At 36.0% G+C, this 26,196-nt stretch overlaps 2 protein-coding genes and 1 pseudogene across 5 annotated transcripts; all 3 read left to right on the top strand.

The window, feature by feature from the left end:
* LOC109231410 lies at positions 746-6,584 on the top strand (annotated as a pseudogene).
* Positions 8,864-12,311, top strand: LOC109231387 (putative pentatricopeptide repeat-containing protein At1g12700, mitochondrial). Of its 4 annotated transcripts, none has more exons than XM_019397050.1 (4): positions 8,864-10,909; positions 11,223-11,547; positions 11,664-11,816; positions 11,882-12,311. In XM_019397050.1, the coding sequence occupies exon 1, from the start codon at positions 8,969-8,971 to the stop codon at positions 10,763-10,765; it is 1,797 nt and encodes a 598-aa protein (XP_019252595.1). In that variant the 5' UTR covers positions 8,864-8,968; the 3' UTR covers positions 10,766-10,909; positions 11,223-11,547; positions 11,664-11,816; positions 11,882-12,311. The 4 variants fall into 4 exon arrangements, with proteins under 4 accessions (XP_019252595.1, XP_019252612.1, XP_019252602.1 ...); XM_019397067.1 differs by having other exon boundaries at positions 11,194-11,547; positions 11,722-11,816; XM_019397057.1 differs by having other exon boundaries at positions 11,194-11,547; positions 11,664-11,791.
* LOC109239120 lies at positions 16,677-18,589 on the top strand. Its single transcript, XM_019405643.1, has 4 exons — positions 16,677-17,466; positions 17,572-17,718; positions 17,761-17,827; positions 18,145-18,589. Exons 1-4 carry the CDS (start codon positions 16,677-16,679, stop codon positions 18,587-18,589), a joined length of 1,449 nt encoding a protein of 482 aa, XP_019261188.1.

Here is a 26,196-nt window from a genome sequence, read left to right as displayed (position 1 = left end):
TTAGTTCAAACTCCAATAGTTATTTCTGAAATTTAAAAATTTTCCTATAAGTAAAACTCCAGCATTATGTGCTAAAGTTTAGAACTTTTAATGTGAAATGTTAAATTATTTCAGAATTTGTGGTATTTTTCCTTCAACATAATTACACACACACTCTCTCTCTCATAATACCTCAAGTTGATGTGGAACTACCGTTAATTTTAGTTCTTCACACAATCTTATATCAAATATTATGAAATTAACTTTTTGTTTGATCACTGTCTCTTGTCGAGTTTAATGGGATTAATTTACTTGTTTAAAAAGTAGCAAATTTACTTATAACAAATGAAAATCATCCTTATATTTATCCTCTATTTTACTATTCAAATGTAAAAGTTCCTACTTACTTTAGCTCAAATATGCCCCATGCTCGTTATAAATAACAGGAAAAAAAAAAGCTAGCCCGGTGCACTAAACTCTCCGCTATACGTGGGTTCAGAAAAGTACGGACCACAAGAATCTATTGTACGCAGTCTTATGCTGCATTTTTGCAAGAGGCTATTTCCACGACTTTAACCCGTGAACTCCTGATCACATGACAACTATTTTACCTGTTACGTGACAACTATTTTACCTGTTACGCCAAGACTTCACTCCTGTAAACAACAGAATAAATGTCAAAATTATTTCTTCAAATCATTTTTGACCGCTTCAAATACAATGAAATTTACCTAAATTGATGATTCTCAACATATACACACGACACTTGGAAAATCTCAGCAACTTGGAATTTTGATGAGTCAATAGTGAAGAACTATTGAAGAACTTCATTTTTTTAATTCACAGCTTCGAATTGGAAAAACACAAAAATCGAATCTGCCTCAATCACAATAGAGAACAAAAAATTTCAGCTCAAACAAACAATAACCCATACAATTTTTAGTACTACTATAAATCACAAACTTTAAAAGTGGTCCGTATCCTAAAATTAGGGCACACTCACTGGAAAAGTCCGAAATTTAAGGGATTCCTTAGCCATTGAAGATGACGAGAATTTCTGTGCTGCGTTACTCTTGCAATGGTTTCTCATGCTTTGCTATTTCACGTTCTGGTTCGGCAATTACAATCAGAGATTATTCTTCTTCTCAGAGCAACACATCTATTTCTTCGGCAAAGGATACATTTGAGAACGTCAAGTGCTTAGATGATGCTGTCAGTCTTTTCCGTCGAATGGTCAGAACTCAGCCTCTTGCTTCGGTTTTTGAATCTACAAATTATTAAAGATTATGGTAAATATGAAGCATTACTCTGCTGTTCTTTCCCTTTTTCGACAAATGCAGAAATTAGGCATCCCAATTAATGATTTCATCTTGAATATAGCAATTAACAGTTATTGCCTAATTCATCGATCTGACTGCGGATTTTCAGTGTTAGCCATTTACTTGAAGAGTGGCATTCCATTTGACATTATCACCTTTAACACATTATTGAGGGGACTCTTTGCTGAAAATAAGATAAAAGATGCAGTTAACTTGTTCAAAATGTTGGTGAGAGAGAATATTTGCGGGCCTGATGAATTCATGTATTCGACTGTCATGAACGGGCTTAGCAAAAGGGGTCATACTCAAAAAACTTTCGATTTGCTTAGGGTAATGGAACAAGGAAGCACTAAGCCCAATGCATACATCTATAACATTGTTATAAATGCCCTTTGCAAAGATAGAATGCTAGATGCTGCAATTAGCCTTTTCGAAGAGATGAAACAAAAAGGCACTCCTCCAAACATTGTCACATATAATTCATTGATTGATGGTCTCTGTAAGTTTGGGCAGTGTGAAAAGGTTAGGACTTTGCTCTCTGAAATGGTAAATTCGAATATTTATCCAGCTGTGCGCACCTTGACCATAGTGACGGAAGGACTATGCATAGAGGGGAAAGTCGAAGATGCCGAGGAGGTAATGAGACACATGATTGGAAAAGGTGTAGAGCCAAATGTAGTCACCTACAATGTGATAATCGATGGATATTGCTTGCGCAGCCAAATGGATAGAGCAAGGAGAATTTTTGATTCGATGATAGATAAGAGCATTAAGCCTGACATTGTTAGCTATAGCACATTAATAAATGGATATTGTAAGAACAATAAATTGGATGAGGCCATGGATTTGTTTCATGAAATTTCTCGAAATGGATTGAGATCCGACATTTTCACCTATAGTATCATTTTGCAAGGTCTACTTGATGTTGGAAGAACTGACTTTGCGCAAATTTTTTTTGTTGAGATGCAATCTACAGGGCTCAAACCTAATTTTTGCACTAATCTCATTTTGCTCCGTGGTTATTTTCAGAATGGACTTGTCGAGAAAGCTATGTCGCTATTTCATAAGTTGGAAATACAGAGAGAAGATACTGATATTGAATTTTACAGTGTTGTAATTAACGGATTGTGCAAAAATGGTCAGCTCGACAAAGCTCGTGCTACTTTTGAGAAGCTTTCCTTAATTGGATTGTTTCCCGATGTGATAACATACAATACAATTATAAATGGATTTTGTCTAGAAGGATTGTTAGATGAAGCTAAAAATATGCTAAGAAAAATGGAGGAGAATGGTTGTTCGCCTGACAACGCCACTTACAATATTATTGTGCGAGGATTTCTCAAGTTTGGCAAAACTCGTGAAATGACAACTTTTTTGAAGGAAATGGCTGGAAGGGACTTCTCATTCGATGCAAGTACAGTAAAATTGCTAATAGATGTTATAGCGAAGGATCCTTCTTTGCTTAACATGATACCACAATTTCACTTGGGAGATAAGAAGTGATATGGATTTCAGTTGATTTATTCAGCAATACTTATCACTATGATGCATTTTTCTCTTACCTCTGGAAATGGAATTGCAGAAGCTGAAAGAATGGAAATTAGAACATTGCTTGAGCTTTCCAAGCTAGCTTATTGAGGAGGTACATCAGTTTTGATATTTGATTGTTGTGCCATCTACTTTATTTTGAAAATCATATTTTACTGCAATCTTAATACGAGAAATGATGCAAGTTTCTTTATGTGTACACATTATTAGTCTAGGAATAGCATACAGGACTGCAGAGGAAGCAGAAGCTGTTATTGCACAGCTTTCATTAATGACACTGCTAAAAGTTGCTTTTCAAAAGGTAAAACCCGTTGTTAACCATTTTTATTATCGGATGCCTTCATTCATACGAATGGTTACCTTGTTAACCATTTTCATTATCTATTTGCCCTGTGCATTTCTTGATTTGAAGAATTGTCTGTTATGTAAGGGATATTCGTAGCTTGAATTGGGTGGATGGCCTGTTAACAAAAAGATAATCAGTAGTTTCTGGAGGAATTTGTTTTTCATTCTAATATTTAGTATCTAGAGGGTTTTGTGACAGTTTGCAAGAGCTTTCTGCTGCTTTTACTGCTATTTGTATTTTATGCTTCATCTATGATGCTTCCAGAAACCAGGACAGTATATCTTGTGATTCAAGCTGAATTTGTTCCCAATATTTGAAGTTTCAGAAAAAACAAGAAGCATTTACTTCTCTTTTCCATATTCATCCTTATTAGTGTATCATTAATTCATCCTTAAGGGGGATGTGCAAAAACCTTAAATGACAGTTAAAATGAATCGAATCTGTAGTTTTTCCAGTTTTCATTTTGCAATTTGGCACGGAAATTGACAGTCGACGATGTCATTCTTGGACCACTCTTATGGATTTTATACTCTCAGTAAGTGACATTTTTTTTGGTTCTCTTTGTTCGTTTTGGCCCAGAGTAATACCAGCAGTTACAAGAATTTCTTGCAATAACTGGCACAACATGAAGAACTTTGCTTGTCTGAATCTAACATTCTTCTCAAGTTGTAGAAATTGAAGGAGAAGTTTTCTTCTGCCTTCTTTACTCTTGATCCAAATTGATGTTAAAGCAACTTTTCAGGCTAATAGTTGTTTTTTGTCTTGACATTAACATGAATGGAATTTTAGTGCAGCTGGAAGGCGTAAATTGACAATTCGTACAATTTCAGGCAAGTTCTTCATACCAGTGATCATTCAACTATTTCCTCGGACTTGGAAGGTGAAATTTTCAACTTCTTCTGAGATCAAGCAAAGGTGAAAAGCTTAAGATGTTCTGTTTCTTTGATAAAAAATACACTCGAAATCTTTTTGAGATTTTGGTGTCATTACCTTTGCCTTTTCTGCTTCTTCATCTAAGCATCCTTCATTTAGAAGATTTTTTTTTTCTGTTGTAGAACATTGCTTTAAACAACAAGCACTTCAATATTTGGTGGACACTAGTACTGCTTTATCAATTGTTACACCTTTTTTTGTTTCATACTCTCTGTAGTGTCTTTTTTGTGTCTAAAAAGGTTTTACTAATACTCTTATGTCTTCCAAGTAAACGAGTTTTAAGTACATTGGGAAAAATGAGATTTCCGCTTGCTTCTTTACAGCTTAATCCAAAAGGTTGCATTTTGCCTACTTCTTTTCAGTAAAAAAGTAAATTTTTATCCCACGTAGTGTATGAAGTACCTTCTTCAACTCTTTTTAGTACTAGTAATTTATTTTTGGCAGTTCATCTGCAACTTTATCCTCTATGCTATTTAATTCTGCTTCTTTTTTGAATGTCTGAATTAGATTGCTTACAGAAGTTTCTAAAGTGACACTGGTAACAGTTACCTTTCAAAAGACAATTTTGTACATCCTATTATTGAGCAGATTTAACTTTTCAGGTAATTCTTGATACACTTGTACCGGAGACAGATTCATTTCATAATGTGTTTGCATACAACTTTGGATTAGCAATCCAATAGACAATGATCATCCTTAGATAATCTGCTATGTAGCTGCTCAACCGTGAAATTGCTTTTATACTCTTACTAATCTATGTCTTGTCTCTTCCTCCTTTCTTTCTTTTGGTGAATGCAAGACGATGCTCTGGCTTTTAATTCACTGAGCTCTAGCGGTTCTTCCTCTTAATCACAGTTCATATCTTAGATGTCTTGGAGTTGACAAATTCTTCATATTTCAGTTGACGAAATGGCATGCCTGAGCATTTTTCTTCTTCAAGTTGCATTTTCATTAAGGTCTAACAGAATGACAATTTCTTAAATACGTTTAACTGCTGCTTGATGGTTAGAGGCTTCAGATGCAGATATTCTCCTTCCTGATCCCATTTCCCTTTTATAGTAGTAACATTTTCTGCTTTATCTGTCGAGTTAAATGAGCTCTTAGGACTTGGATTTGGTCATTTGCTCTCCCCTTCAGCGAGGACACATGAGATGCCGACCACTTCACCTCTTTAGCACTTGTGATTTATTCAAATGATGGTTTTTTTTAGATTCATAATAAATTGATTGATTACAGTTTAGCAACTGAATAGTTATTCAATTCACAACCCGGTGCACTAAGCTCCCGCTATGCGCGGGGTCCGTGGAAGGGCCGGACCACAAGAGTCTATTGTATGCAGCCTTACCCTGCATTTCTGCAAGAGGCTGTTTCTACGGCTTGAACCCATGACCTCCTGGTCACATGGCAACAACTTTACCAGCTACGCTTAGGCTCCTCTTCCTTTTTCAATTCACAACCAAGACGCAAATTACCGACAGCTAAATTTGAGCTACAGAGACTAGTTTCATTTTTCTTCAGCTTCATTCGTAGACCTCTTCACGTTGGGGACATAGACCCTAGTACCAAGAACCAACAGAGAAACAATAGTCATTTTCATTATTTTCCTTGGCTTCTTTAAGGTTTGCAGCCAAACGACTAGAAATTGCGGTTGTTTCATCATCCGTCTCATCATCTGACAATTCACTTCCAGATTCACTGTAAGAACTACTTTTATCTGCTCGTGTTTTTTCTGCAAGATATTTAGCTTCTGTTTGCTCACTGGTTTTAGGACTAATGTTATTTTGCTCTTCTTTTGCTGGCAATTCTTTATCCTTTTTCACTGCTTAAGTTATCAGTGTTGGTTGTTTAACGTGAAGAATGCCATTTTCAAACTTTGCACTGATTTTTCTTTTGTTAATTTTCTGCAACAGGAAAATCCTTCTGAAACCTTTGCCATTTGTTCTGCGAAGTTGGCCTTTGTCCACTGATCTTCAGAATTCCTGTTCTGGTCAGTTGAACCCTCAGCTGGTCCTTCTTGAAACCGGTGTGACATATGAAATCAATACATAGCAGAAGATAGAGAATAATCAATACGTGCACGCGCTGACACATGTACACATATATATAGTCCGAGTTAGATGCAATTGATTCTCTCCTATTCGCATCTAGTCTAAGTCGGTCACTGATTTGAGGAGGAAGAAACAGATAGCGAATGGCAGGAATATTGATTCTCTCCTATTCGCACAAAATCTCGCATACTTGAGTTGGTACAGCAGCTGTAGCTCCCTTTGAACCCCATTTTCTGTGTTTCTTTTCTTACTTTTGCTAGTATGCAATCTTTCCCTTTATCCTTTGTTCTTTGTTCTTGTTGATGGAAAGGATGAAGCTGTAGTGTATATATACACACAGAAAGTCCTCAAAGAAAACTTTCTTGAGATGCTCTCTTTCTTTTCTCCAAAATATATGTTAATTAATTTCAATTCTTTGTTTATAAACCTTTTTTTTCAACTATAAGGTTTTCTTGCACAATAAGAAAAACCTGAGAAGAACTCCTAAATGAGAAACCTTAAGTGTAAGAGAGTTTCTTATTGTTGGACTTCATATTTTAGCATGAGAGAAGTTGGAAAAAATTTCAATGTGGCCTCTCATTTTTCCTTTCTTTTTCTAATTTGTTTACTCTTTTTTCTTTAATAAGTCTACTTTATTCATTTTTCTTTATCATAAGGTGATTTATCATTTTAGAATTTCGGGGTTGTGGACGTGTTGCGATCACAATAATTAGACATAAAATTTAGGTACATCTTGGAGTTGCGATAACAACAATTAAGCAAATGCAAATGGCATGTGTACTATAATGTTGTACGTTATGAGATTATATAAATTATGGTAGGAAAAACTCTTCGTTACCACGAAGGCAGAAGGGTATTCGGCGGCAAGGGTGCCATAATTGCAATAAACTATTGATATAAAAAGGACCAGATTTTAAGAAATTCATATTTCTAACTCTGAATTTTGAAATTTTGAGCTACAAGTTTAAGGTGATTTTTGCGTGAAATCATCCTATGAACTGAGATAAAGATTCTAAAGCAATATTTTGAATGTATTAGCTATATTTCGATTAAATGCATGATTATGATCGGTCAAAAAGATTTAAATATTATTAATAATAAATAATGATTAATTGTCCATATTATACGTTAATAATCATTAATAGAATAATGGCATATATAATATGTATATTATTCGTAATTGCGGTAAAGACAAAAAATACAATGTGATTTTTTCACATCTATACTTAACCATTTTATTAACAGTCTGAGTGTTTTTAGTACTTATCCTATTAATTATAAGGGTAATATTTGACAATTAAGGAGTTGACTTTTTAAAAAGAATTTAGTGCAAGTACATCCGTGAATTTAACTTTTTTTGTTTGTTAAAAAAAGGACAACTTGACAATTACATACACAACCAAATAATTTACCTGACTGTACCTATTCCAAATTATTTAACCGACTCTACCCATTGTATATTCATTAAATAGGAAAATTGCCAAATTTACTCCTAAAGTATACGAAATAGAGCAAATTTGTCCTCTGTTTGCAAAGTGGCTTATGGCTACCCCTTTCGTTACTCAAATGGCCCGTCTTTAACCGAAATAAATAAATCGAATTTAAAACGTGTCATTATAAACCCCTCTACTAACATCATACTACATTATTCTATATACTATAATAATATATTATTGCGATAACTGTATACTCTTGAATTATATATTGTACACCAAAATGACATACAATATATCAAAATGGTATAAACTATACACTTCGTCTGGTTCGTTAGTTCAACTCAATTTTGACCTAAAAATCCAAAAATCTACTCCAAAATCTCAACCAAATTGACTCAAAATTGCCACAGCCTCCAATTAGCATTTTTAGCACACCTCAATTAGAATCGGATTACGAAAACTATAAACTCGACAACTCAGTTTATCTGTTTCAAGCATCAAGGTCCTCAACGATATCTAATTTTTTTTTCAAGACAAAAGTTCGAAAATCATCATTAATACCATAATCTACAAATCAAAGAACAAACCCCAACAAATAACAAAACACACTTCAAAACACAAACAAAAAATTCAGATATGAATTTTTAAACTCATACGCTTGGAATTTCAATTCTTTTTCTTCATATCTGAAATTTTGAAGTCAATTTTTCTTCCTTCTAACCACTTTTAAAAAAAAAAAATAGGAGGTTGAGATTTGGTGAAGAGATTAGGAAATATAAGAGATTTGGAGAAGGAAAGATTATCACATGGTCAAAGAGGATTGAAGAATAGGTAGGCGAGTAATATTTTAATCTCAAATAGGTATTTTGTTTTGTTTTCGATAAAAAAAAAGCAATTATTTTATCGCTTTTTAACTTAAAGAATAAATTAAAATCGGTGGGAATGGTACTGTCACTTGAAAATTTGATTTGAATATGTTAAAACTTAAAAATGTGAGGGGTCTTAGGTGAATTATCCAAAATATAAATTTTGGATTTTTTTCTTCTTTCATACGAGACATTAACTAATTAGCTAGCGTTTGGCCATAGATCCCAAATTTATTTTGAAAAATCTAATTTGGGTGAAGTTTAGTTTGAAGATTAAAATGTGTTTGGACATACGTTTTAAAAACATATTTTGGTCCAAAATATGTATATAATTCCCAAGTTTTGGGATTTTATTTGGGATTTGGAATTTGGCTAAAATGAGGGCAAAATTTCTGGCCAAACCGGGGCTTAATTTATATTAGGGCACACCCCGATAGATCAGAGCACCGGCCGGAAAATTAGGGCACACCGCGATTCCTTAGCCAAATTGAAGATGAGGAGAATTCCTCTGCTGCATTACTGTTCCAATGCCATTCGCTTTAGCTCATGCTTTGCTATTTCCCGTTCTGTGTCGGCATTTACAACCAGAGATTGTTCTTCTTCTCATAGCAATACATCCATTCCGGCAAAGGGTAAAATTGGGGTAGCTAGCAGGTTTGAGAATGTCAAGTGTTTAGATGAAGCTGTGAGTCTATTCCGTCGAATGGTAAGAAAGCAGCCTCTTCCTTCTGTTTTTAGCTTCTCGAAATTATTAAAGACTATGGTAAATATGAAGCATTACTCTTCTGTTGTTTCCCTTTTTCGACAAATGCTGAAATCGGGTATCCCAATTGATGGTTTCATCTTGAGTATCGCGATCAACAATTATTGCCTAATGCATCGTTCTGACTGCGGATTTTCGGTGTTAGCCATTTACTTGAAGAAGGGCATTCCATTTAATGTTGTCACGTTTAGCACCTTACTAAGGGGACTCTTTGCGGAAATGAAGATAAAAGATGCAGTTAACTTGTTCAAAAAGTTGGTGAGAGAGAATATTTGTGAGCCTGACGCATTCATATATTCAACTGTCATGAATGGGCTTAGCAAAAGAGGTCATACTCAAAAAACTTTCGATTTGTTTAGGGTAATGGAACAAGGAAGCACTAAGCCCAATGCATACATCTATAGCATTGTTATAGATGCCCTATGCAAAGATAGAATGTTAGATGCCGCAATTAGCCTTTTTGAAGAAATGAAACAAAAAGGTATTCCTCCAAACGTTGTCACATATAATTCATTGATTGATGGTTTCTGTAAGCTTGGTCAGTGGGAAGAGGTTAGGACTTTGTTCTTCGAAATGGTAAATCTTAATATTTATCCAGATGTCTGCACCTTGACCATAGTGACAGATGGACTTTGCAAAGAAGGGAAAGTTGAAGATGCTGAAGAGATAATGAGACACCTAATTGGAAAAGGTGTAGAGCCAAATGTGGTCACCTACAATGTGATAATTGACGGATATTGCTTGCGCGGCCAAATGGATAGAGCAAGGAGACTTTTTGATTCCATGATAGATAAGAGCATTGAGCCTACCATTATTAGCTATAACATATTAATAAATGGATACTGTAAGAAAAAGAAATTGGATGAGGCCATGCATTTTTTTCATGAAATTTCTCGAAATGGATTGAAATTTAGCAATGTTACCTACAATACTATCTTACAAGGTCTATTTGAAGTTGGAAGAACTGACATTGTGCAAAAATTCTTTGCTGATATGCTTTCTATGGGGCTCAGACCTGATTTATGCACTCATCGCATTTTGCTCCGTGGTTATTTTCAGAATGGACTAGTTGAAAAAGCTATGTCTCTATTTCATGACTTGGAAAGAAATAGAGAAGATATTGATATTGAATTTTACACTATTATTATTGACGGATTGTGCAAAAATGGTCAGTTCGACAAAGCTCATGCTATTTTTGAGAAGCTTTCTTTGATTGGATTGTTTCCCAATGTGATTACATACACTACAATAATTAATGGACTATGTCTAGAAGGGTTGTTAGATGAAGCTAAAGATATGCTAAGAAAAATGGAGCACAATGGTTGTTCACCAAACAACTGCACTTACAATGTTATTGTGCAAGGATTTCTCAAGTGTGGCAAAATTAGTGAAATGATCACTTTTTTGAAGGAAATGAGTGGAAGGGACTTCCCGTTTGATGCAAGTACTGTAGAGTTACTAATAGACGTTTCAGCAAAGGATCCTTCTTTGCTTAACATGATACCACAATTTCACTCGGGAAGTTAGAAGTGAATATTTATTTCACTTGTTATCAATATGATGTAATTTCCTTTTGCCTTGGCCAAAGAAATCGCATCCAATGGAATGGCAGAAGCTGAAAGCATGCAATTAGAACATTGCTTAAGCTTTCCAACCTAGCTTATTAAAGAGGTACACCTGTTCTAATTTTTAATTCTTTCGCCACTCTGCTTTTTTGTTCTGGATCATATTTTATTGCACTCTTAATATGAAAAGTAACGTGAGTTCCCTTATGTGTGCACATTATAAGTCTACTAGGATTATCATTTTCAGTGGTATTTAGTTATCTTCAGGTATTCATTTTCTGACTTTTTGAATATCAATAACAATATCCTGTAACTTAGAATTTGATGTAGAAACATTATTCTTGATAGTTTCTAAGGTCTTGATTACATCAATCATAATTGTGACAATAGAGCTGACGTGACACCATTGAGAGCTCCAGGTCAGCTGAGAAGCTAATTTCCGTGTTACGCGAGAGAGTGAATTATGGTGCTGGCATTCGTCCTGGATTTACGACATCCGGGATTCCATCCACCGATGAAATTGCTGACAGAATCAAGAAGATGCTTGCAGGATACCAATATACTCTGGTTTAACCCTGATTGTGGCCTGAAGAATCGCAAGTATGCTGAAGTTAAGCCGTGCTCTCAGCAGTGGCTGGTGAATTGTTCAATGGTCCTCCTGGAGCATACTGGACTGCAGAGGAAGCAGAAGATTATGTTTCACATCTTGCATTAATGACACCTGCAACAGTTTCCTTGCAAAAGGTAAAACACTCATAGGCTAGGTAGTCAACCTGTCTTGTATATCTCTACTGTATCTGGTTTATACTATTTGTTGTTTTGACAAATTGAAATTTTTTCTAAACTGTTTGACGTTTTAGAAAATGAAGAAGCATTTATCACCCTTTTCCCAAATTTATCCTTCCTACTCAAGTGTAGAAATTGAAGGAGAAGTCTTTCATGAAGATGCTGCAAAGTCCAAGAAACAGGCAGAAGAAATGCTGGCAAGGTCGCTTATATAGCTTTAACAAAATGTAAGCTAATAGCTAATACCATTCTTTACTTTTCGACATTCTTTTGACATCTTTTCCAATTTCAGGCAACTGTTTCCCTCAGGACTTGGAAGATGAAATCTCCAATACCAAACCTTTCATGGAAACTACGGAAACTAAATCTCCAAAACAGTCCACAGGTGCAGAAATGGCTACTACATCTGCCTAGAGGAACTAAATCCTTAGCTGCAACGACACCATCACATCTCTCTCTCTCTCTCTCTCTCTCCCCCTCTCATATGTTGAAATCTAATTAGCTGCTCCATACCAGACAATTTTTACCTGCTAAAATTGAGCTTATTTTACTTTGTAGAAACATTGCCAAGTCAGTTAATCTTTCTACACTTGTACTAGTGACAAGTCATTGCACAATGTACTTTCATATAGTTTTGGATTAGAAATCCAATAAACAATGATCATCAGAGTACATTCTCTGCTAAATAGCTGCTCAACCGCGCAGTTTATTTCTTATTAATCTATCTCTCTCCCTTTTTTATTTCCTTTTGTTTTTAGCAAATGAAGGTGCTGTTATGGCCTTTGGCCAAGAGCTCTAGCAGTACTTATTTACAAGAAATGTCTTGGATGTTGTTATGGCATTAAACTAAACATTCTCAAAATGTTTTGTCACTTCACATAAAACTCATAGATATTCAAAATATCACAAATGTCATTTTTCATGCACAGTAAGACTCCTAAATAAAGCATAAGGTCATATATTTTACTTGGAAATGTCACAAATGTCACAAAGTGGATCTCTAACTTTGAGCTTGTAAAGATCCAGAGGTGGACCTATGTATTGATTAGAGGTTACCAGACCTGTCAACCTTGGCAAAAGTTTCGAATATACATGTGTATATTTGTTGAAAACGATCATATATTTTACTTGGAACCTTTAAGATCAAAAGTCCGATGAGGGCACTGGTTGAGCAGTCTGCTCATGTGCCCCACCACTTTTAATCCTGGGTCTACCTCTAGTTAATCTTTGCTCCACTACACGGTTGACGGCTTGCTCAAATGCAGGTACGCCAACATACTCCAGCAACTGCTTGAACAACTTTTGTGCATTTCATTGATCAGCTGTGGTAATTAACAAATATGAAGTTTACTGTAACTAATCATCAATCTGAAGCAGATATGATGCATTCATAGAATCAAGGTACCAATGTTAAGCAAGCATATAATCATCATTATTTCAGAAAGGATAGAAAGTCATCAAACTCATGCATTCATGGCTTCTGTTGCCATGTCATGAAGCTACAATTACCCCGGAGTCGCATAGTAGAAAGGAGATCCAATATTGCTACAGCAATGCAGTGAAAGGAACTGAAAAAGAAGTTTGTCACTCTTCTTTTATGAGTAGCTCCCAAATACACTTTAGAGAGCATTGGTTCCTTTCCGTATTTTTGCTCCTATAACATAGTTATTTAAGACGTGGGGTTCAAGTCCCAACGCAATGCTTGTTAGCCATGGTGAGCATTGAATTCATGGATAGGTAGTATTCCCGCCGGTTCACAATAAGTGACCAATTTACTTTTGGCACGCTCATTAAGAAAATATTAAATTCTATACAAAAATACCTAGTATGACTATACTACCCTTAATTAAATATTTAATGTGAGGAGTAAGAAAACTTTTTAGGGATATCTACATTAGGATAATTTTGTAAAACAAATTGAATTTTTTCTTGATTATATAAATGGACACTTATTTTGGACCAAAATAAAAAAGTAAATTGGTCACTTATATATAGGCATTATATGGGTTATGTGCATTACATGTAGGGTTTATAAAATGTGATACGTACATGTATTCATAATATAATATGAATAAAGACTGATTAAGTATAAACCATCATATAATATGAATAAAGACTGGTTAAGTATAAACCAATCTTGAGATTGCTTATACTTGAAATAACGCCCCACCAAGCAAGTTTTCTGCAAACAACAACAACAAATCTATTATGGTGCAATATGAAATAAAGTAAAATAAGAGGAATTTAAATAGAGATAATTAATAAACTTTTCTTGATGATGTTATACAAATGAGTAGAAAAGGCTTTTATTTATAAGAAAGTTGCTTGGTGGCCAAGTAACCAATCTTAGTGACCAATAACTAGACTAGTTTATGACTAACTGTTTTGGTCCCAAGTAATTTCATAATACATGAACGATCATTCTTAATATTATTTAGGAATTTTTACATTGCTATACACTATTGGAAACTTTATTACCCTTCCTACTCAAGTTTCACTTTAATTACCTTCTATATATAAATTTACCAATTATGTAAATTTTTGGGGATTTAATGATAATTAATTAAGTTTGTATATCATTCTAACGTACAATCCCACTCCCCCACGTTTCTCTCTCCATATCCCACTCCCCCATGTTTCTCTCTCAATCAACCCCAACGTATATTTAGTATCTCCCCCATTAACGGCTATTTTCACTCTTCTGAAACAATCTCTCTAAATTTTTTTCACTCTTCTTCAAAACTTCATCTCGATTTCTACAGATTCCAGCTCGAAATACTCTACCAAGAGCCCGTTTGGCTTAGCTGATTTAGAGTAGCTGATAAGCATTAGGTGCTAAAAAGTACTTTTAAGTGCTGAAGCTGATTTAAAAAATAAGCAGTTACGTGTTTGGATAAAAGTGCTGAAATTAATAATATGCAGCTGAAGAACTGGATATACGAAGAGTTTTGTTTTAAGAAGAAGTATTTTAGGGATAGAATAGTAAATATTTTGGTCAAACTTAAAGTGCTTATAAGCTGAAATTGATAAGTTGGGGGAGACCAACTTATGACTTTTGGCTTATTTTTGGCTTGTAAGCACTTAACTTATAAGCACTTTTAATTTTACCAAACGCGTAGATAAGCCAAAAAGTGCTTATAAGCCAGTTTGACCAGCTTATAGAGCCCGTTTGGATTGGCTTAAAAAAAGTGGCTTTTAAGCACAAGTGCTTAAAAGCACTTTTTTAGTGCTGAAGCTTGTTCTCTAAATAAGTTATGTGTTTGGATAATAGTGCTGGAGCTGGAAAAAAGCTGTTGAAGTGTTTGGTAAACAAGTGCAAGTAAGCACTTTTTCTGTTAAAATGACTGAAATATCCTTAAACCTGTTAACACACGAAAAATAAGCTTATTACTACAACATCCTTAATGTAAAATTACCCAAATACTGACTAATTTATGTCTTAATTAACTCTAAATTAAACTAATTAGATAAGATTATTTTTAATGAATGTAAACTGAATGCCAGTAGAATTGTAATATGCTTTTGTTCTGAATATTCAACTACTAAATAAAACTATTTGTTTCTAGAGTGAAATGAAAAAATGTAATAGAAGTATAAATTAATGCCAGTAAAACTAATGCCTCAGCCTTTGCATAGTTTCTTTCTTTTTTTTTCTATGCTAGTTCTCACATTTGTCTAATATTAGGTAATTAAGGGTTTTATTAATTACTTATCACAGAAAAATAAAGCAACCTAATTTATTATAATAATATGAAGAAAGATATCTGCTACGTCAAAATGGAAGATGGGAAAAAATGACGTTATGACTTAATTAGTAAAGTAAGGGTATTTTGTAATTTATAAAAAAAGGAGGGATAATAAGGTCAATTACTTGGTCAAACATGAAAAGCTTTTAAGCTAAAAAGCAATAAGTTGGACATTCCGAACTTATGGCTTTTGGCTTAATTCAGCTTAAAAGTACTTGACTTATAAGCTGTTTTTAGGTTTGCCAAACACTCAAACAAGGCAAAATGTGCTTTTAAGCTGGTTTGACAAGCTTTTAAGCCAATCCAAACACCCTCGTAAGCTTAGCCAAACACCCTCCAAAATTGTAATTGCTTAAATTTTTGCTTAATTTTCAATAAAGAAGAAAACAATCTCGTATTGAAGACGAAGAAAGAGAAAGGTGAAATGCTTGAGGACGTTGAAATACAACCTGGAAAGAAGTTGTGTGTATGAACAAAGGAACCTCGCGATTTTCTGAAACATAAAAAGTGTTAATGGAAGTTAAGTGGTATTACTAATATGATCCTTTTTCCCCTTAAGTGACTGCTTTTGTTCTGTTTAATATGACTTCGGGTGTGGACATTCGTCCTGTTCCTACTGTTATTCTAGTCTAGTCTATTCTAACTTCTCATTTGGCGAAACACATTAGTGGTACCATATAAGACAATCTATACATGTTTTGATAGAGCAGATTTAGTTCAGGTTATGGTTTCTACACTTTTACTGCATAATGTGCTTGCATAATTTTGGATTAGGAATCCAACAAAATAGTTGTTCAACCGTGGGATTATTGTTATGTTCTTATTAATTTGTCTTGTGCCTCCCTCCTTTGTTTCCTTTCGCCTTTGGTGAATGCATTATGCAGCTCTAGCAGGTCTTCCTAATCACGAGACATGTAAAATCTCAAAACTTTATTGTTGCTCCTTAGAAAATAGAGAAGACAAATTTGGTATTTTTGATTTGATGTTATTTGACTAAATTAGTGATTGAGATTGTTGTATTGGTGTTTGGAGGCTTTGTTTCAAATAAGATAATTTGAAGCGGGTTTTAGATGGTTTGATCGAAATTAGAATTGCAAATGCGAACATATTTTTTTATTAATATAGACAAATCATGCCAATTTGGTAGGATTTGTAAACAATCAAGATAGACCGGATCAATTGACACAACGTCATGCATATCCAGTAAGATATGTTAATATATTAACAACAAATGTCAATCCGCTAAAATTTGTGAACAGTTTAACAAGATAGTTAGAATAAATATTGCACAAAGCCTTGCAATCAGGTGGGAGGTACAAGCAACTGAACAAGCACAAAATTATGTCAATTGATATGAGTTATTTTGTAAATGAAAGCTATAAAGTAAACCTATCATCTGAGGATTTGCAGCGTATTTATGATCCGTGGAAACACTCAGTAATCATTAAGCTCTTAGGGAAGCGAATCATGCACCACTACCTAAGGAGGAGGGTACAAGAACAATGGAGGATTTCCGAGAACTTCCCACTAATTGATTTGGGTGCAGACTACTACGTTGCCAAATTCACAAATGAAGAACACCTAACTAAAGTCCTACACCACGGTCCTTGGTTCATCAATGGACATTTTCTCTCAGTCCAAAGGTGGGTGCCAAACTTTGTGGCATCAGCTGCAAATCCCCTAAGTACTGCTATATGGGTTCGCCTCCCCCACCTTCCAACTGAGTTCTACGTTGGTGCGATTCTTAGGAAAATTGGGAACACCATTGGGAGATTGTTAAAAGTCGACGCATGCACATCAACTACCCTACGTGGTCGGCATGCTAGATTATGTGTGGAAATCCCCTTGGATCAACCAGTCAAATCTTTCATATTCATTGGGTCACATAAGCAGTCCATCCATTACGAAGGAGAGAATTTTCTCTGCAAAAGATGCGGTAGGCTTGGACATATCAGTCCACACTGTCCTTATTCCAGGACATCAACAGCTCCAAAAGAAAAGGAACCGCAGAGTCCCCAAAAAAACCTTCAAGATCCAAGCAATGAAAGCTGGGAGACAGTTTCGTTTAACAGGCTCAAAAGCAGAGGCACACGTTCTAAACTAATTGTTGTTAACGATTCAGACACGCCAGGTATTAATGTTAAGATCTTCAATGCAGACACATGTAAGTTCCTTCAAAATCAAAAATTAAAGTTTGTTGAAAACGATTTTTATGATAAATCATTACAATTCAAAGGTATTAACAACCCTTTATATGCTATTAGTAAAGATATTCATCTTACCATTAACAACAAATTCCACTCATTAGCCTTATCGCCCACAGATTCCACCAATAACCAAGATCAAATGGTATTGGATGAAAACAATGAGCAATGCATGGAAGGTAAGTTGTGCCCAACTGACCCACCTATGTTACACGTGGCAGGTGCTGTGATACCACCCTCCTTCACGCCCCAATCATTAGCTTGGCCTACAATTAGCAATACCCCCCGGTATGTAGTAACATTATCAAAGATCAAGCAACTAATACAATTTACCCTCAAAATCAACCAATTAAAGAGGCTCTCCCACACTACTCCACCACTCAACTTTACCCATTGGGTGTTTTAACGTCCAATAAGATGGCATTACCACAACAGCTGTCCACTCCTTTAGTAGATATTGAACAAATGGACACTACTCTAATAAACGTGTCCTCTACTAAATCTCTAGATGAATATGTTACGCTTCCCCATCTCATCCCCATGCACATAGACCCTAAACCTATAAAACTATCAACTGCCTCTAATCCTATCAAGTGTGCAAGCAGTATAAACTCCCATTCTAGTCCCAAACAATATCAATATGCCAAGAATTCCACACTCACTAAGAAGGAGAAACAGACTGATCCAAGTTCTCCGTCAATCTCCTCGTCCAACTATGAACAATCTGCCACCCCTCCCACCTCAAATCCCAAATCCAACAGTCTACTACACTTCTCCACCATTACCTCCAAACTACCAACCTCTCAACTGGATGGAAGCAGGCTTAATGGGCCATGCGATCTCCTTCAATATGGAGATCAATGGCCAGGACACAGTCATTGTGATTCAAAATACCCCCTACCTGGCACAACTTATATCGGAGGGGGTGAGGTTGGCCATGAACAACTTCATGACACAAACCTGGATCAACAATGTGCTCCAGCATCTTGCACCATCCATGAATGCCAACCTGCTTCAAGCCATGCAAAGCCACTGGAATCTCCCACCTAGAGCAAACCCCCAGACCCCACTCCCTCACACTATGGATCTCCCCTTCTTTCTCTCATAGGAGATCTCTCTACTCAGTCCCATTCTCATCCCATGGGACTCCCATGCAAACCAAGTCCCAGTCAACATGCCAAACCAGATGGAGAACAATCCACCTTCCAACGAATAAGGTCAAGGACAAAATCAAATGGAGGAAGAGGAAGAAGTGGAACCCCTAAATACGAAGCTGAGTGTGGAATTTGCAAACCTAACGAGGTAAAGGTTCTGCTCTTCAAGGAAAACATGAGCAAAAAGTTCATATTCAACTGGCCTCCCTCAGTGATCAAATGCTCGATGGACATAAGGCCACCAAGGGACCCAACAGTGGGCTCCCATGCAGTGATCCTAGTCCCATGCAAAACGAACTCCAACCCCCCTCTGGAGGCAGTGACCAACCCATCCAACCAAAATCCAATAATGATGAATAGGGCTACTAGCGTCATCTTCTGGAACATGCGTGGAGCAAACAATGAAGACTTTCGCAAGAACTTTAGAGATCTCTTGGATACCCACAAACCCTGCTTAGTAGCATTGCTCGAAACTAGGATGTCATCCCATGCAAGCCTTCTCAACGACTACAACTTCACAGAAATGATTGAGGTTCCCGCTGAAGGCCAATCTGGTGGTCTAGCTGTTCTCTATGACCACAAAGTGGTTACTGTCAACAATTTTACTAGAAGGGGCCGGGAAATCCATGCCATGATAGAGGTAATTCCCTACAAATTCTCATGGTTGCTTAGTACTATTTATGCCAGCAATGATGTCTATATAAGAGAATCTATGTGGAATTATCTAGAATATATTGCTAGTAACTTCAATGGACCCTGACTATTAGGAGGTGACCTCAATGATATTACTATGTCATCTGAAAAATTTGGAGGTAGGCCAATAAATCTTTTTAAAACTAATAGGATTTGGAACCATATCAATAATTGTAAGCTATTCGATTTAGGGTTCAAAGGTTGTAAATACACCTGGTCTAACCACCGAAAGAGACACAAAGTCCTTATCATGGAAAGACTAGACAGATTTTTGGCTAATGAAAATTGGCTAAGTCTGTTCCCAGGCTCCTCAGTTACTCACTTACCTAAATCCTATTCGGACCATAATACCTTGCTCCTTAATCTTAACTCCTTTAAAGGTTGCCATAGTCAAAAACCTTTTAGGCTAGAGAACATTTGGTGCACCCACCCCGACTTCACTAAATTAGTTTTCTCACTGGGCCAATAATAACTTTAAATCGGCCTCACATGATTTTGTTATTAATATTACAAACTGGAGTAAGTCTACCTTTGGGGATATCTTCAAGAAAAAGAAGGAAATATTAGCTAGACTTAAGGGCATCCAGTGCTCCCCCCACTATGCTACTAGTAGGTTTTTACAAGAGCTTGAAATTTCGTTACAAAAAGATTATAATACATTCCTCAAATTAGAAGAGGACTACTAGGAACTTAGATCAAGAGTAAATTGACTAAATGATGGCGACGCAAATACGAAATTCTTCCAAATTAGTGCCACTAATAGAAGAACGAGAAATCACATAAGCTACTTTAAAGACAACTCCGGAAACTGGATTGATAATCCTAAGGAAATTCTGAGCCATGTCCAAAATTATTTTGAGGAAGCCTTTACTACATCACATCATCTCTCAACAAAAGTATAGTCTACCAAAGAGTTTCGATCACGTAGATCTATCCAGCCTAGATAGACCTCTATGTGATAGTAAAATTCAAAAGGTCTTATTCTCGTTTAAACCTTACAAAGTCTCGGGACCGGATGGTTTCCACCCCTTTTTCTACCAACATTATTGGAAAATAGTTGGCCCCAGTGTTACTACCTACTGCCAAGAAATCTTTGCTACTCAACACATCCATTGGAAAATAATAGCACTTACATCTGTCTCATTCCTAAAATACCCAATGCAAACGACCTAAAAAACTTTAGGCCTATCAGTCTCTGTAATACAATTTACAAAGTGATTACCAAAATCATCACTAATAGACTAAAACCCTTCTTGGATAAAATCATTAGCCCTTTTCAAGCTAGCTTCCTAAAAAATAGACGTGCTAGTAATAATGCTATTTTAATCCAAGAAGTCGAATCATTTCAAGAAAAGTAGTAGTAAGAAAGGCAAAATGATTCTTAAGCTTGACTTAGAAAAAGCTTTTGATAAGCTTGAGTGGTCCTTTATCCATAAAACATTGATTTACTTTAAATTTCCCCCAAAAATAACCATTCTCATCATGTCTTGCATTACCACTAGCACTATGTCAGTGCTAGTTAATGGTACTACCACAAGATGTTTCTCCCCAAGTCGTGGTATTAGGCAAGGTGACCCTATGTCACCATACATATTCATTATAAATGTTCGCTAGATATATAAATCACCAAGTTGACATTAAAATTTGGGACCCTATTAGGCTATCAACGAATGGTTTAAGCCTTTCCCATCTTTTCTTCACAGACGACCTAACCCTAATGGGTCACATTAATAGCAAGACTTGCAACACTATCCTCTATGGTATTAATTAATTTTGCAACATGTCAGGACAATCCATAAACTTTGTTAAATCTAAAATCATTTTTTCTAAAAGTTGTCCTAATAGTTGCATCATTGATATTTTCCAATTTTTTGGTATAAAAAAATGTGATTCCTTCGAAAAATATCTTGGCTTTCCCATAACCAATTCCAGCCCTAAAGCTAAGGATTTCCAATATATTCTAGATACAATGAGAGCTAGATTAGCCATGTGAAAATCAAGCTGCTTAAATATCGCGGGTAGAACTACTCTTGCATGCTCTACTCTAGCATGTATCCCTAGCCACGTTATGCAATATACCCTTCTCCCCATTAAAATCCTTAAATCAATTGACAAAAATTCAAAGGGATTTCATCTAGGGTACAACGGATTCCAAACAAAAACTTCATCTCATTAGCTGGGAAACAATCACTACTAATAATGATAAAGGGGGCTTGGGATTACGCAAAGCAAAATCCAAGAATTTAGCCTTACTTACTAGTGCAGCTTGGAGGTTTCTTAACTCTCCTTCTGCCCCTTGGGCCAACATCCTTGCCCAGAAAATTGTTAACAACAACAGAAAATCGAAGCACTCCCATACATGGAATAGCCTTCTTAAGGGCTGGCATATCTGTACTAAAGGGAGCCTATGGTCAATCCATAGTAACTCCTCTCTCTCCATTCGGAGCGCTAGATGGATCCCACACACACCCCTCCTTAAGAAACTGTATAGAAGGCCCCTTACATAATAAGGATCATGAACTGAAAATCAGTGATCTCATTGTTAATAATACTTGGGCCTTCGATAAGCTTTCCTTCGTCCCCCCCCCCTACAGTCTCTAATAACATTGCCAACATCTGTATACCCACTGAACGTTATCATGACCACCTCATCTGGGAACCCAGTTCTGATGATTGCTTTCCATGGCCTCATGCTACTCCCTAATGGAGAATCGTATACCATCTCCTTGTAATAACTCTAGAGACTTCAAATGGGTATGGGAGGCTCAATGCTCAAATAAAATTAAATTCTTCCTTTGGAAATGTTGCCACAACAGACTCTCCACACGCTCCTTCCTTCATCATATTGGAATGAATATAGATAAAACTTGCACTGCGTGTAGGTCAGGAGATGAATCCCTTCCCCATATCTTCCTACACTGCGAGGTAGCCATGCATCTATGGACATCCCTTAATATTGATACGACTGCTCTAGATTGTGGTGATACCAATTGGCTATACGCCATCAAAAATAGTAACCATTTGGTTCCATCCAACATCATCAACTGGAACCTATTGTTCCCTTTCTTACTCTGGAACATTTGGCTAAATAGAAACCATAATCTGGAAAACAATACTACTAATCTCATATCCCTACCACGTATCATTAATCAAGCTAGTGAATTTCATTACCTAACGAATAGGGAAAGCAGCCAGAAACTTAGACTCAGCTGCAGCACAAATTGGAGAAAGTCTCTAATAGGTTGGTACAAACTAAATCTCGATGGTGCTCATAATAATGCTACAAGCGGAATAGGTGGAGTGGTACGTGATCATTATGGCCAATGGATACTAGGCTTCAACATGAGAATACATGCAACTTCATGCATCCATGCAGAGCTATTGGCTTTCGAGCAAAGTCTGAAGTTCGCGTTAGAAAGAAACCTACTCCCTCTGGAAATTGAATCTGACTCATTACAGGTATTACAATCCCTGGAAAATAGTACAACTATTTTTAACTCTCTTGTTCATAACTGCAGGTGGCTACTATTAGGGAGAAGGTCATAGTGGTCCGGCATAGCTTCAGAGAAGGGAACAAAGTAGCAGACCGCCTGGCTAAGGAAGCGACCATGCAAACTCTTATAAATAAGATAGTTTATTTTGATAGACCTCCCCCATATGTCATGGCCAGGATGCTGGCGGACAGGGTTAGAGGCAGTAGTAGGAAACTAGTGCTTAGAAGCACCTGTAGAACTCTAGCATCTTTTGGTAATCTAAATGCTATAGATGGCATTATGGCTTTGTGTAATGATCCAGTGGATCAATGTACTAATGCTCCTTAGTTTGTGTTAATAAAATTCTCCTTTGTAAAAAAAAAAAAAAACTAAGTTAAACATAGCGCGACGTCCTACCGATTTATCATGACCGAAATTTTAGATCAGATTTTTCTCATGAAACTTAAAAAAGGTTAATTTTGCATAAGTTCTTAAAACATATCATATTTGTGCAAATCTCCCAAAGAAAACATAGCGTGTTTGGCCAAACATCTTAGCGGCTAGAAGCATTTTCCCCCCTAAAAGAATGCTCTTTTTAAAGATTTGAGATGTTTGGCTAACAACCAGAAGCGCTTTTGAACATAAACAGAAATTTAATTTTTTCAAAGAAATATCCCTACCACAAGTTTATATTTAATAAACTATCATTGTTAATTAGTCTAATTTATCTTTAGTTATAATAAAACACTTTTTCTTATTTTCCTCTTTGGTTTCGGTCGTCTCTTTTCTTCTCCTTTTTTCTTTTTTAAAAACTTTAATATATATTTTTTTATTTTATGTTTTATTTTTTAGTGCTAAAAATAGAAATTTCACTAAAGTCTTTCATAATAAATATTTAAATTTTACAAATAAGCTAACTTCAAAAATAAGCAATTTCTAGGGTTTAAGGGATAAACTTTTTACAAATTTAAGCTTATTAAAATTTTGGATCTTTTCTATAAAGTAGAGGCTTTGAAACTTTTGCTTGGTTCTACATTTTAATATTCCAATATTTGTGTCTTTTTTTTAACTGTTATTTTAGTGTTATGGAATTTCAAACTGGGTTTACAATGGTGTTTACTGTTATAGTGTTCGCAACAAAAGAAAAGTATTTATAGTGCAAAAATTAGGGCACAGAAAGAGAGAGCGCAGCACTCTTACTCTTCCAATCCAAATTGTTCGAGTTGCAATTTCTCGGCGAGAATTCTTTAGCCATTGAAGATGACGAGAATTTCTCGGAGCTACTCTTGCAATGGTATTCCCTTGATCTCATTTTTTGGTATCTCGCATTTTGGTTGGGCAATTTGATACACACAATTCAGCAAGAGTTCATGAGGAGTAGGCCCATGTGAAGAATGTGAAGACTAGCCATTTGAAAAGTAGTTATGCTAGTTGGAATATTCAAAAAAGTAGTTAATGGCGGGAAAATTAGTTACTTTCGTTTTAGGTGTTATCTTGCATAGCTTTTGAATTTCAGTAGCTCATTGAGCATTATAAATAGATAGTTGTAATAATTCATTACCAACTTTTATCAATGAAATTTGAAATTCCCTCTCAACTCTAATTCTCTCTAAATTTCTGTTCATTCCTCTCCTGTTCTCTCTTCTTCTTCTATTTTTTTCTGTTCTTCTTAACTCATCTTCCTGTTATGTCGAGGAAGAGGCAAACCCGAAAATAAAGAAGATAAAGAACACCAAAATTTAACGTGAAAAACCCTTCAAATCGAAGGTAAAAATTACGGGATCACAAAGATCCAAAAAGCTCCACTATAACAATAAGAGGGTTAAAAAAAGTTCTCCAAATTGGCTACACAACAAGGGCCAAACACGGAGCAACAATAGCAACAAGAGCAACAACTAATCAATTGAAAAAAGAGTATAATCCACAAAACAAAGCTGCTGTTCGAGGCTCTAAATCAGATGCTACGAGCCTCCAAATTCGATCTCCAATGTTCAAATCTAAGACCAAGATGTTACGAACACTCAGTAAAAATTTCAGCCCGATCCAACGGTTAACGAATCGAAAAACGTGATTTGAAGTTGGCTGGTCGAAATAAAAATCTGCAGCAAAACAAATACTTTTCTTCTCTCTTCTCTCTTGATGAAAGCTCTCTCAAAACCCACTCTTATGTGCTTAAGTCTTTCAAAGACTTGTATCAATGAGCATAGAATAATTCTCCAAGGTTGTCCTATTTATAGATCATGAGTGGTGCTTTCTCTTAAAGCCAAAACCCACTCAAAATAGGAATAAACCGAATCCAATTCCAAATAGGATTGGAAACCAAAAGAGAATAGGATTAGGCCATTGGGCCTTTGGCTGGACAACATGGGCATGATCCCAACAAACTCCCCCATCCAGCTAAGGGGCCAAATGTGTCTTCAAGTAGAGGAACTATTGACAGGCTTCATGCCTGCCAATTTTCTACAAAATTCATGTTTATCTGCAACCACCGCCTTTGTCAGCATATCCGAAGGATTTTCATCAGTGTGTATCTTCTCAACCTCAAATAATTTGTCTTCCACGGCCATTCTTATCCAATGATACTTTCTATTTATATGTTTGGTCTTAGAATGAAAAGTGGAGTGCTTGGTGAGACAGATAGCACTCTGATTATCACAAAATAAGATGTACCGTGGCTTCTCAAAGCCAAGATCATTAATAAACTCCTTCATCCATAATAGTTCTTTGGCACCTTCTGTGGCAGCAATATATTCGGCTTCTGTGGTGGATAGAGCTATGCACTTCTGTGGATCTTGAATTATCAAGATTGCCTCCTAAATCAGAGTCTGTGTAACAAACAAGTTCAAGTTTGCCATTGCCAAAGCATAGCTTCAAATCTGCAGTACCTTTCAAATACCTTAATATCCATTTTACTGCATCCCAATGTTCTTTTCCAGGATTGGAAATGAATCTGCTAACAGTGCCAACGGCATGTGCAATATCTGGTCTAGTGCAAACCATAGCATACATCAAGCTCAAACGGCAGAAGAGTAAGGAACGAGACATCCCTTTTTCTCTTCTCAGTAGATGGACTCTGATAACTGTCCTTCCAATATTCTGGGACAGAAATTCATTTCTATCCTGGCGGTAGAAAAGCAATAAAATAGTAAAATCATCATCAGAGAACTTCTGGAAGAATACACAGTGGTCTGAAGAAGTTTTCTTGTACCTTGTTCTTCAATGACAGATTCAAACTTCAAATACGATTGCCTCAGTCAAAAGTAAATACTCATCAGGAGGATAGCGCATGGATTTTTGCTTGTCCCTTGTAGATCTTCTAGGAGAGCCTGAGTCCCGG

This window comes from Nicotiana attenuata, chromosome 1, assembly GCF_001879085.1.
Source record: "Nicotiana attenuata strain UT chromosome 1, NIATTr2, whole genome shotgun sequence".
NCBI classification, from domain to species: domain Eukaryota; kingdom Viridiplantae; phylum Streptophyta; class Magnoliopsida; order Solanales; family Solanaceae; genus Nicotiana; species Nicotiana attenuata.
The sequence above is the reverse complement of the archived record's forward strand: the minus strand, read 5'-3'. Positions and strand labels throughout refer to the sequence as shown.

What these genes read in the sequence shown, in the direction of transcription:
- LOC109239120 (XM_019405643.1), top strand. Translation starts at nt 16,677, where the DNA reads ATGTCAATTGATATGAGTTATTTTGTAAATGAAAGCTATAAAGTAAAC. An exon ending in TAACGATTCAGACACGCCAG is followed by an intron (nt 17,467 to 17,571) that starts GTATTAATGTTA and finishes TACAATTCAAAG; the next exon opens with GTATTAACAACCCTTTATAT. An exon ending in CAATGAGCAATGCATGGAAG is followed by an intron (nt 17,719 to 17,760) that starts GTAAGTTGTGCC and finishes TACACGTGGCAG; the next exon opens with GTGCTGTGATACCACCCTCC.
- LOC109231387 (XM_019397050.1), top strand. Translation starts at nt 8,969, where the DNA reads ATGAGGAGAATTCCTCTGCTGCATTACTGTTCCAATGCCATTCGCTTT.